This window comes from Syzygium oleosum, unplaced genomic scaffold, assembly GCF_021117445.2.
Source record: "Syzygium oleosum isolate NSW1041296 unplaced genomic scaffold, Sole_v2.1 Sole_v2.17, whole genome shotgun sequence".
Lineage (NCBI taxonomy): Eukaryota > Viridiplantae > Streptophyta > Magnoliopsida > Myrtales > Myrtaceae > Syzygium > Syzygium oleosum.
In genome coordinates this window covers 7,271,896-7,283,652 of record NW_026607501.1, presented here as the reverse complement: position 1 = coordinate 7,283,652, position 11,757 = coordinate 7,271,896, and the positions used below count along the sequence as shown (strand labels likewise).

At 43.6% G+C, this 11,757-nt stretch overlaps 1 protein-coding gene across 3 annotated transcripts; it reads right to left on the bottom strand.

Moving 5' to 3' along the window:
- Positions 1-5,516: 5,516 nt before the first annotated feature.
- LOC115678825 (spermidine synthase 1-like) lies at positions 5,517-10,119 on the bottom strand. 3 transcript variants are annotated; one of them, XM_056319253.1, is made up of 10 exons: positions 10,038-10,119; positions 9,522-9,921; positions 7,827-7,903; positions 7,599-7,721; positions 7,281-7,385; positions 7,051-7,123; positions 6,892-6,963; positions 6,448-6,643; positions 5,988-6,126; positions 5,517-5,821 (listed from the first exon to the last, which is right to left on the bottom strand). In XM_056319253.1, the coding sequence occupies exons 2-10, from the start codon at positions 9,700-9,702 to the stop codon at positions 5,771-5,773; spliced, it is 1,017 nt and encodes a 338-aa protein (XP_056175228.1). In that variant the 5' UTR covers positions 9,703-9,921; positions 10,038-10,119; the 3' UTR covers positions 5,517-5,770. The 3 variants fall into 3 exon arrangements, with proteins under 3 accessions (XP_056175228.1, XP_056175229.1, XP_030458141.1); XM_056319254.1 differs by having other exon boundaries at positions 6,448-6,637; XM_030602281.2 differs by lacking the exon at positions 10,038-10,119 and having other exon boundaries at positions 9,522-10,007.
- Positions 10,120-11,757: the final 1,638 nt, after the last annotated feature.

The window sequence follows — 11,757 nt, the reverse complement described above, 5'->3', positions numbered from 1 at the left end:
TAGAGTGCCATTTTTCTATGTGGTTCGAATCATTGCTATTCATTCCTACTTATTAACCTCGTATCTTATGCATAATACATGTCATTTTGACCTATTAACATTCGAAAACATCACGAAATCCGAAATCCTTTTTATATCTCACGACATGCGTGTCACGACCCGATCAAAAAAAAAAGAGAGGTCGATAGTCACATGCACAATAATTTCTCAATATATAGAGATTTTGTATGATTTACAAGCTCGCAAAACCATTACATCGAATTTGCACGACAAATCTCGTCGCGGACATATCAGTTCGATGTACGTCTCCCGCATGCATCTTTAATCGAGAAGTGTCGTCTCGTTGCCTGTCCATCATTTTCGCGACAATGCCACAGTAGTCGTCTCGTGGCCTTATATATTCACCTCTCGCCATGTTGATTACGCATTTTATAAGAAATGAAATTTAGCCACTCGAAGTCGCTTGTTCATACAAATACAAATGAAGTGAGCCACTTGATTACACATTTCATAAGAAACAATATTTTACCTACTCGAAGGCATACATGTTAATAAAAGGAAAAAATGACATAAATGATCCTTGAAACTTTGACCTAATGTGTTGTAATGTGGTCCTCGAACTGTAGGCCAATGTGTAATGTCGTCCACGAACTTTAAATTTGCTCAATATAGTCCTCGAATTTTTTATACATGTTCAATTTGGCCCTCAGACTATATGAAAATTTTCAATGTCGTCCTTCCGTTAATTCGAGTTCAGGGGTAACATTGGATATTTTCATATGATTCAGGAATCGTATTGAACAAAACATTAGAATAAATTTCACGGGCCACGTTGCACACGAGGCCAAGGTGCAGAGACTATTCGCGTAACGATCCCTCGATAAAATTTGTGGCGAGCCTTGCCACGTAAGCCAAAAAAGAGAAAAGAAGAAAAAAAGAGGAGAGGAGAAGGGAAAGGCGTGTACGAGGAAGGAAGAGATATTTTTTTTCCTCCCTCCAGTCCTCCTCCTCCTCGTAGCTACGTTTCCTCGGTCTTTTCCTCCCTGTCTCTCCCTCCTTTTCCACCTCGTGCCATGCAGAAAGAAAAGGCGAAGCGAGGTGGGGGGCGGGGGGGCCCACCTTATCCGCAGAGCGGGGTTTCGTGGTGGGGCCTGTCGGGTCGGGAGGAGGGCGGGGGGCAAGGGAAAGGGGCGGACGTTAATTGCGTGTGAACCGGGGGGGTGGGGGTGGGACCCCCCTCCCCGCCCCGTCCTTATCCGCTAAGAGGAAAAAGACCCGACCGAATTTCCTCTCTTTTTTTTCATCATTCATTTTTTTTTAAAAATTATTAAAAAAATAACGCGCAATTTCTCCGAAATTCGAAAAGCCGGGGTGGGACCCCCCCACCTTGTCCCGAATTGACTTTTCGGTCGTTGATCGAATGTTCTTCACGCTCTCTTCCCGCACCGCCACCTTATCCGTTCCCCGACCCCGACCCCCGGTGACGTAAAAGCGGGTGACGTTTCCTTCTGATCATCATTCGCGTCCCTGCTTTTTTTTCTTCTCGTTTTTGCTTTCGAGGCCAAGCAAAGATTTAATCTTCGCGAGGGGATCGGTTTTTGGTGATTAAAAAAAAAAAGAGCAAAAATTGGAGTTCCGTGCTCGACCGGTGAATTCGTTCTTCGCATTAATTCCGTAAAATTGATTTCGTTATCCCGTCCGGCACGGTACATAGATGGGGATAAAGAGGAACGAGGTACGAAAGTGTATGCCCCCGATGCAAGGGAGGCACAAACCCGAATTTTCCCGTTCTTGTCCAGAGGGATGGTTCTTATGCTCGTACGTTCGGTTTCGGCGGACACTTGCCGGATTAGAATTTCGTGAAATCCCGACTGATTTTGAAAATAGAATTAAAGGAAAAAAGCGATGGAATTTCGGGCGTTTGGGGCTGGGTTGGTTTCGGCGCATGAGCGTAAACCGATTCGTCCGCGTGCGTCGCGCAAGGCTCCGACCGCAGAGCGTGTCCCGATACGAAAGGAATCTTGGATTTTCCTTTCGTCGTAGAGAGATGATTCCGGTGCTCGGGCGTTCGATTCCGGCGACACCGGATTAGAATTTCCGAGGAAAAATCCCCGATTGGTTTTGCAAATGAAATTTAAGAAACGATTCTCGAATTTTTTTTTTTGGAAGCACGAAATATCCGGATATTTTGGCTCGGTTGGTTTTCGGGCGCGAATGTAAACCGATTCGTTCCATGTGCATCGGGCAAGACTTCGACTGCAGAGTTATCGGGTAGACACGTGTTTGGTAGGAGGGACCGGGAAGGATTTTATATCAGTAAACGAAACTTTTTTTCCTCTTTCTTCTCGTTCACAACCTTATCTCAGAGTATTCCTAACCCATAAAGGGCTACATTTCGATTCTCTCGCCAGCGTCCGAACGATTTTGGTATCCCCCGCTCCTGTCAAATCCTCTCTCTTCTTTTTACTCTCGTGATTATCTAGATCCATCCTTTTCCTTTCGAATCAATCCTCTGAACCTTCAAAGGTCAAGGATCGATTGGAGTTGAATAGTGGGAAGGGGCGGGGCTTTATTGTGGCGTTTCGCTAGGAGTCCATGGGAGATCTCTCTCTCTTTCTCTCTATGTGCTCTTATTTAGGTGTAGGAATGTGTCGAATTGGATTGGTTTGAACATCGAGAGGAGAAGACTCGCGAGAGCCGTCTTGGATCCAAACTCTTAGGTCCATGTCTGTGAACTCCTCAGGCTTGAACATGATGTGGGCTTGGCTGGCCCATCCTAGTCTTGACCTATGAGTAGCTTTCGGTTAGCTCACCATTGAATGTAGACCCTATCCACATCCCCATCCATATAAAAACAGCCAAGTTGGCTCCTTTTTCTCCTCTCTTCTTTTTTTTTTTTTAAATTAATACCGTAAAAGGCCTCAAACCGGTACACACGTGACAAATTTATCAAAGATTAATTTTTCGACCATCAAAAACCCCAAAGTGGTACACCGTGATAGATTTGCCTTCCGTTAGTTTCGGTAATTACTTTGCGTTGATATCAGGAAAAACCCCAAAGTTTTATTTCTTCTTAGATAGTTTTGCGGATGTTACATGCAATTACAATGAAGCCATGTGGGGAAAATTATCAAAAAAGTTCTAAACCTATTGTACGTCGGCCAATTCAGTCATAAACTTTTTAACGATTTGACAAATTAGTCATAAACCTTTTGATATTTTGCCAATTTGGTATTAAATCTTTTAATAACTTGTCAATGTAGTCATTTCGACCAATTATCCAAATAATAGGTTTAGTATTGAATTGGCAAAACTTCAAAAGGTTTAGGACTAAATTAGCAAATCGTCAAAAGGTTTATGACCGAATTGACACAATTCAAAAGGTTTAGGACTGAATTGGCTGCTGTACAATAGGTTTATGACTTTTTGGATAATTATCTCAATCACGTGTGTTTGCTATTGTTTCCTCGTGGGGCGAATATACTTCACGAAATCGTCGAGGATGATGTGTACGATGACCTATGATACGCCATTGTCGAGCGAGTCTCGTATGTTGTATCGAGTTAGAAATGGAAGATTATCGTCACACGTTTCGTGTAGTACCTTATTGCCAAATCATTCATTTAGTTCTTGGTTACTAAATCATTCATTATTTAGCATGATATATGAATAAAGACTTTCGAATCTTGTCGCAACTAAAAAGAAGAAGCACCTTTGTTTTTTCTCTTGAACTTTAGCCCAAATTATACCACTGAGAGCTAGGAAAATGTCATTGATCCAAGCCCTTTTTGAGGTTTCATACTGGAACTTAGGTTTACTTTGCAAGAAATGAACTATAGTGTGTGAAATAGATCCTTTCTCTCCCTTTCCCACTTTCCTTTTCCTTTTCCTTTTGCTCAAAGTAACGGAGCAATGATTCGATTAAATCTTCAATGGGTTCATGCCAAAAAGGGGTGTGTACGTACGTGAATTTTAAAGTATGAACGACCGACGCAGTCAAGAAAAATTTACGATTTATTGGGTTGGAATCTTTCTTTTAATCTTTCTCTTTTGGGGCCATAGGATTATAGAAATGTTTCTTTCGGTTAAAGGTTGCAACTTTACTACTTTATCATATGAATCCAAGAAACAAGAGGTGCAACCTTATTTGAGATGCTCAAACTTTGTACACATTTGACGGGCGTTGGTCCGACCTTGCTGGACCCTGAAAGTATTTATATTCGAGATTGCACTGTAGATCTTATGCGCATTCGCGTCTTCTAATGTAAAGATCAAGCTTGGTCCGTCGCTTGTAAAACGAAAAGGCTTGATCTCACTAGCTACCTAACAAAATGGGGGTCCATATTTGCATCTGTCACTTGTACTCATGCATTGGTTTTGCGAGTAGAATTGATTAGAGAAGTCATAAATCGGATTCGAATGATTAATCAAGTATGTATTTTGGACAATACCGGTCGTTTTTGGGGAAAATTGTCCAAAAAGTCATAAACCTATTGCACTTTTGCCAATTCAGTCCTAAACCTTTTAAGTTTGCCAATTCAGTCCTAAACCTTTTCACTTCTTGCCAATTGAATCCATCCAGCCAATTTTGGCCGGTCGGCGCTGACGTGGCAATTTCTAAATATTTTTTTTTGAATTTTTTAATATTTTTTTCTGCCTTCGTCCCTCTGGTTGGTCCGGCAACTAGCGACCGGCTACAAGCGCGGGCCGGCGAGGTCGACCTTGCCAGCCTCTGGCGAAGCTCGCCCCTGCCGGCCACTGGCGAGGGCGAGGGTCGCGCACCGTTGCCAGACCGAACTCGCCCAGCCAAGGCAAGGCCGATCTCGCCCAGCCAAGGCAAGGCCGATCTCGCCGTCGCTGGGTGAACCCAGTGATGGCGAGATCGGCCTCACCATGGCTGGGTGAACCCAGTGACGGCGAGGTCGGCCTTACCATGGCTGGGCGAGGCTGACCTGCGACGGCATTGGCCGGCCTCGCCATGGCTGGTCGAGGTCGACCTGCGACGGCGCTGGCCGGCCTCGCCTTGGCTAGGCGAGGTTGAGCCTCGACCAGCCATGGCGAGGCCGACCTCGCCTTTGCTGGGTTCCACCTCGCCCAGCGACGATGAGGTTGACCTCGATCTCGCCCAGGTAGCGGCGAGCGAGGCTCGCCCTTGCCAGTGGCCAGCGAGGGCGAGCTTCGCCAGAGGCCGGCGAGGTCAACCTCACCGGCCCGCGCCTCTGGTCGGTTGTTGAACCGGCCAGAGGGAAGAAGGCAGAAAAAAAAGAGAAAAAATTCAAAAAAATTCGAAAAAAAATTAAAAAAATTGCCATGTCAGCGTCGGCCGGTCAAAATTGGTTAGATGGACTCAATTGGCAAGCAGTGAAAAGGTTTAAGACTAAATTGACAAACTTAAAAGGTTTAGGACTGAATTGGCAAAAGTGCAATAGGTTTATGACTTTTTGGACAATTTTTCGGCCGTTTTTGTGCGTACAAATCTTGCAATTTCTCACATAAAATAGCGAGCACGAGAGAAATGAATGAATGATTATGTCTTTCTGTGGAAGTAATCCAACGACAATAGCTCCCCTAACAAACCCCACACACGCAAAAACATTCTAGTCTTGGCTTTTCCAATGATACAAGCCCACTTGAAACAACAACATGATCATGTCTGAGAAGATAAAGGGACATTTTTGTCGGACTGATGCTTGGACTATGGCAAACAATCGTATCTTGGTTCGTCTGGTGTGACTAGAGCCTTCCGGTGTTCCATTGAAGCGATCTGGAGTCAAAGACGATCCCTCGCGAATGATGGCAAACAGAACGAAGCTGAGTGTATCTGGAAATGAATCAAGCAAGAGAGAGAGAGAGAGAGAGAGAGAGAGAGAGAGAGAGAGAGAGAGAGAGAGAGAGGAGAAGATGCATAATTATCAGCAAGTGTCGGTTTGGTCAATCGATTGTCTGAACGTGAAGGAGGAGAAGTAGATCAAAAGCAATATAAATACCTCTGCGTTGTAAAACTTGGGCGGCTGTTTAGCTACACCAAAGGAGTTTGTGGCATCTTGATGGTCTAATGGATTCACAGGTCGGGTGAAGTCCACATGGGGTCCCTCCGTCGAGCACAGCAAGAAACCAATCACCCCGCTGAACACGAGAGATTTCAATTCCGTCTAATCACATTACGACATAAAACCATATATGTTTGCCTTTGTTTCCATTAAACTGATCCTAACACAAATTTTGCTGTTGAAAACACTCGAAAAAATGAAGGAAAGATGGTACTAATAAAATCAAATTACGATCTAATGATCGAGATATTCTTTCATTTATGTAAGTCTGTAGGACAGGACACAAGCCAACGACGTGCGTTAGCAATGCATATAATTTGGCAAATTTGACTAGGTGAAACTCATGCACAGTACAGACGTCTGCAAGTAAAGATGAATGTACTATGTATATAGATACCTAGGGTATGCAGGAACCGGTGTCCAGGCATAGTTGACGGATCCTTTGAATATATTCCGGAAAGTGTGGATGAGTTGTGGGAGGTTGAGAGAGGGAAACCACAGGCTTTCTGCTTGAATGCACATCACTCCTCCATCCCTCAATGCTTTCACCACCATTTCGAAGAACGGACTCCCGAAAATCTCATGTTCTGGCCCTAATGGATATATTTTGTTAGACCCCTGTACATGTTTATTCAATCTCTAAATTATCTTATTTGGAGTCACACAGCACAGATTTTGTCTAGAAAGATGTCAGACACTTCAATTTTGATTGGTTTTGTCTATCTTGTAGGAGTAGAAAGAATCTAACATTTCTTCGAATATTTGAGAGAGAGAGAGAGAGAGAGAGAGAGAGAGAGAGAGAGAGAGAGAGAGAGAGAGAGAGAGAGAAGGAGAGAGAGACTTATTGGGTCGAATGCGTCTACTATGATCACGTCGTATGTACCCACCCCTGCCGACCTCAAGAATTCTCTTCCTGCAACATTTAGATTGTACAATTGAGAGCAAAACTCACGTGACAGCTAGGACTTATGGAAGCAAACATTTCACAGATACGTCTTACCATCCATTACATGAAGCCCTACGCGTGGGTCATCATATCCGACTGCGACCTCCGGGAAGAATTCTCGATACACCTATATACAATGATATATGGTGAACCACCCATACAAATCACGAGTATGAATTTTCATTCGATGTACTATGCTCAGGCCATGTCAACGGCGTGGTACTACATATATGATCTGTATGTCTTTGGAGATGCAACTGATATACGAAGCTATCGTCACTCACATCGATAAGCATCATATCCATTTCACATATATCTATGTGTATGACTGAAGAGTGACGGGAGATCTCCCTTAGAATACCTCCATCTCCTCCACCAATGAGCAATACCTGAATGATCAAAGATAGTAAACTGTGTCAATCGAGCATACGATTACGATTAAAGGGTCATGCAAGTACTGCACAAGTATCAACACACATATGTAAATCATGTCATTCTCTGATACTGTCAACTTCTGTACTGATGAACTTATGGTGGTGAATGCCGACCGAGCCAGGCTTTCGTGTGTCATTACTGGGAGTAATAGAAGTGGAGGAAGAGACCTTTCGAGGGTTAGGGATGGAGCAAAGAGGGAGGTGAGTAATCATTTCTTGGTATGCACACTCGTCCTTCTCAGTTAGCTGAAGTGCACCATCAAGGACAAAAACCTTCCCATATGCTGTTGACTGCACATTCGGGGACAACATCATCGTCAGTTCCGATTGCAATGAATTGGCCATTGCTGTGTGGCCATTTGAATGAGTCCCCGCGCTGGGTCTCACTTTACGTACCTCAAGTACCATCATGTGTTGGTATTGAGACTTCCCTTCAAATAACACCCTCTCGATCTTCAGGAAGTGTGCTTGTCCTGCATCACATGCAGATATATGTTGTTATCTATCCACGGTGTAATCAATAATTACACATTAATTGGATGAAGATATATGTATTTGCATTTAGATAAGATGCGTATATATATGGCTGAAATCATTCATATGGTAAAACCTTGCATGAAACGAAAGTTCTAGTTTAGATTGGCCCTGGTACAACCTAAACTTCTAAACTATGAACTTTGGTCAAATAACAAGATCGTGCCGGTAACACTCAAAGGGTCATCTAAATATTGAAGTATTAGTTTAGGTGTTGCAGATTCTGTGTTCAAATCACAATATCTTTGCCATTCATATTAATCGAGAAAAGTGTCAAAAAAGTCATAAACTTTTTGCACTGGTGCCAATTCAGTCATAAACCTTTTTTTTTGTGCCAATTCAATCCTAAATCTTTTGCATTTGTGCCAATTCAGTCCTAAACCTTTGCATTGGTGACAATTCAGTCATAAACCTTTTTTTGGTGTCAAGTCAGTCCTAAATCTTTTGCATTGGTGCCAATTCAGTCCTAAATCTTTTATATTGGTGCCAATTTAGTCCTTCCGGCTAATAGCTATTCACATGTCGAAGGATTGAATTGGCACAAATGCAAAAGGTTTAGGACTGAATTGGCACAAATGCGAAGGGTTTATGACAAAATTGACATAAAAAAAAAGTTTAGGACTCAATTGGCACCAATGCAAAATGTTTAAGACTGAATTGGCACAAAAAAAAGGTTTAGGACTAAATTGGCACCAATACAAAAGGTTTATGACTTTTTTGACACTTTTCCCCATATTAATCTTGGGTGTTACATCCAGGGTGGAGCTTTACTCGATACATGTGAACATGACGTAGTTTGCTAGTATTTGAAATAAAATAAAAAAGATGGTGCCGACACACAGCATCGCGGCGACGTGTTTGTTGGCAATTAGGAGCGGCTAATTACCGTGCCGAAAGCACACGGATATGAAGATCAAGGCTAATAAAAGGGACAGACAACAATCAGCAAGTACGATTCTGCGGGCAAAAGGATTGTGAACATAGATGAAAGCTTTGGAGAAAACTCCTGGGCCCTTCGACTGTTAATCATAGTCAAAAGAGAACAAATTCAATGCCATTGGACAATTAGGAGCTTTTGAATGATAATCTCATGTCGCACATGCACCTGCAATAGTGCAAAAGCACAACGTGAAGCACGCACGTCCACTCTATAGGCCTCAATGATCAAGAAACAGTCGGAGTCATTTGAATTTTTAAATGAAGACTTCATTATACTTGCCGTCGACTTTTGTTTTTTTTGGTCGGAGTGCCGTCGATTTTGAGTAACTTCATTATACGTCAACAAGTTAGTTTTTTCTCCCCCCCCCGATGATCGGAAGTCGATCGTCGTGTCACCATTGCGCAAGAACAAGAAACCCCCTAAATACATCTACATCCATGTCCTACATATTTTCTTCTGGTTTTGACTAGCATCTGCTGTATTAACAGAGAACAGGAGCAAAATACGCGCTTTGTAATCCAAATAGCTAATTAAGATTAACCCTGACCACGTATTCCCCCCAAGCAGAATCTCATTCACAAGAAAAGAAGGAGCTCGCGTTGGAGGGAACAACAAACCTGGCCACAAGGGACTGTACTCAGCAAACCATCCCGGAAGCTGGGGATTTTTCAGATCGTCGCAGTGGTCATCATGTTCTACGTCATCTTCCACAACGGGGTTTGCGGGTGCATCGGTGCAAACCCCATTTTCGCGAACCTTTTCTTTGCCGCTGCGCTTATCCTTCTCTCCTTCGGCCATGTTGCTAAAGATCAAGAAAGTCCCTAGACGATAGCTCTATCGACAGACACCGCTTCCTTCTTTCCACGAGGTTGCAGCTTCTCTACCGCTTGCATGGCATCTATATATCTCTATCGATCTCAGGTGCTTCCTTTTCTCGTGGCTCGTGAAAGAGACGACGGATCATATCTCTTCTGGTGCATTCTTGGGAAGAAATGATTCCAACGATACAGTTTGTTTCTGTCAATGGGCGCAATGATGAAATCTTCTCCTGGACTCTCTCAGAAGCTCCGCGAAAATCGACACATGCACTACAGAAAGATCAAACGAGCGAGCGCAAAAGAGAGTGTGGTCACCTCGCCATCACCGAAACCAGAGGAGAGGAGGGAATGAGCGAGAGAGCCTTGTGTCGATCAAAAAGGTCGCTTTATATAGGAACATGCATGATTTCTTTATATAGAAAACTCGCAGCCAATGTCACTTTGAGGGGTGTTTTTCGCAGGAAGCTGCCAGCTTTCCCCATCATTGTATATTAGCAAGTACGTTACCAAATGAAAAGCAATGACCAACGGGGTTTGGTTTGGCATAATTGCTCTCGCCAAGTTGCTCGTCCCTACGCTCTAATCGAAGCGATTTATTCTTCTTAGAACAAGATTTGATGAAATTAATGAACAGAGATAGCCCTCTTTGGAGGGGATGGGGGAGGGAGGGAGGGACCGACAACTACCGTACGAGGAAAAGGGTACAACCAAAGTTAGGAGATACACATGATTTCATCCTTGAATCCCAAGGCATTCTTGAGAGAGAGAGAGAGAGAGAGAGAGAGAGAGAGAGAGAGAGAGAGAGAGAGAGAGAGAGAGAGAGAGAGAGAGAGAGCTTTTGTGAATCAAGCAAAAAATTGGGAATTCTTGTGTATGCTTGGTTTTGCATGCACATCAAAGACCCAATTGATCATGATTGTCGAGTACAGGTGCCGTATAACTTGGTGAGGATGCAACTCGATTGCTCGACCTTGAGAATATCAGTCAAGTTGAAAAGTTCAAACATCTTGTGTCACTGCAAAAGCAAGTTACTATCGAGGCTCTCGATATAACTTCAAACCATGTCTTTGATTGGAGGTTGCAATCAAAGACATCACCCACTTTACATTTTAGTTAAGTTTACATGTGAATTATGTCCATAACCCATCTGCCAATGGTGTAAGATGGAAGAAAATATAACCTGTTATTCATCCGTCTTAAGATTGCGGGTCAAATTGCCATGGTGGTTTGCGCTTACTCGTCCATTTGACGATTAACTAATTTAGCCAATTAATTATGTAAGTTTATGAAATGTCTTGCAACAAAAGTGAAGGTCAAGGTAGGAGAGTTTCGGCAACACAGAATTCCTAGCAAGCTTTCAGGATCACGAAAGGGATATGAATGCAGCTGAATTGGGGAGCAAGACCGGAGGAGGCGCTTTTGGTCGGAGGCGGAGAAGGTTACGGCAGAGATGGAGGTGGCAGCGTGGTTCGTCGGACGAATAGAGAGGAGCCTTAGCAGTAACGAGAGGGAAGAGAGAGGACAGAGTGGAGAGCTTTCAGTCGTGAAGAGAATCGAGAGAGGAGCGGAGTCGTGAAGAGAGTAGAGCAAAGCGGCAACTTTCCTTCGTAATGGAGAAGCAAACGGAGAGAGGGGGAAGAAGGTGGGCTCGGCACGACACGTGTCGCGCTTTGAGTGGAGTGTCTTATCGCTGAGTTGGCAAGATGATGAGGGCATTTCAAAATTTCTGACAGGTGGGCTCGGCGCAACACTTGTCTCATCGCTGAGTGGAGTGTCGCACCGCTCAGCCAATATTTTCTCGGTTAAGAGGTCGCGGAATCATCGAAATGAAATTAAAAAGAGAAAAATCTAGGATTGGTCCAAGAAAATATAAAATACAAAAATATATAAAATGAGTGGGCTTTGGGTCCCCGCATGAGGCCCTACAAAGGCCCAAAAGAGGGCCCATCGGGCCCAAATCAATCGGCACGACTCCATCCAGTCTCCTCCTTTTCTTCCTCCATCCATTTTTCGCGCGCTCCTGCAACACCTCCGG

Excerpts from the sequence above, each read along its gene's own strand:
- LOC115678825 (XM_056319253.1), bottom strand. The coding sequence starts at position 9,702 with ATGGCCGAAGGAGAGAAGGATAAGCGCAGCGGCAAAGAAAAGGTTCGC. Across the intron at positions 7,722-7,826 it reads AACACATGATGGTACTTGAG|TCAACAGCATATGGGAAGGT; the intron begins GTACGTAAAGTG and ends CCGAATGTGCAG. Across the intron at positions 6,964-7,050 it reads AGGGCTTCATGTAATGGATG|GAAGAGAATTCTTGAGGTCG; the intron begins GTAAGACGTATC and ends TAAATGTTGCAG.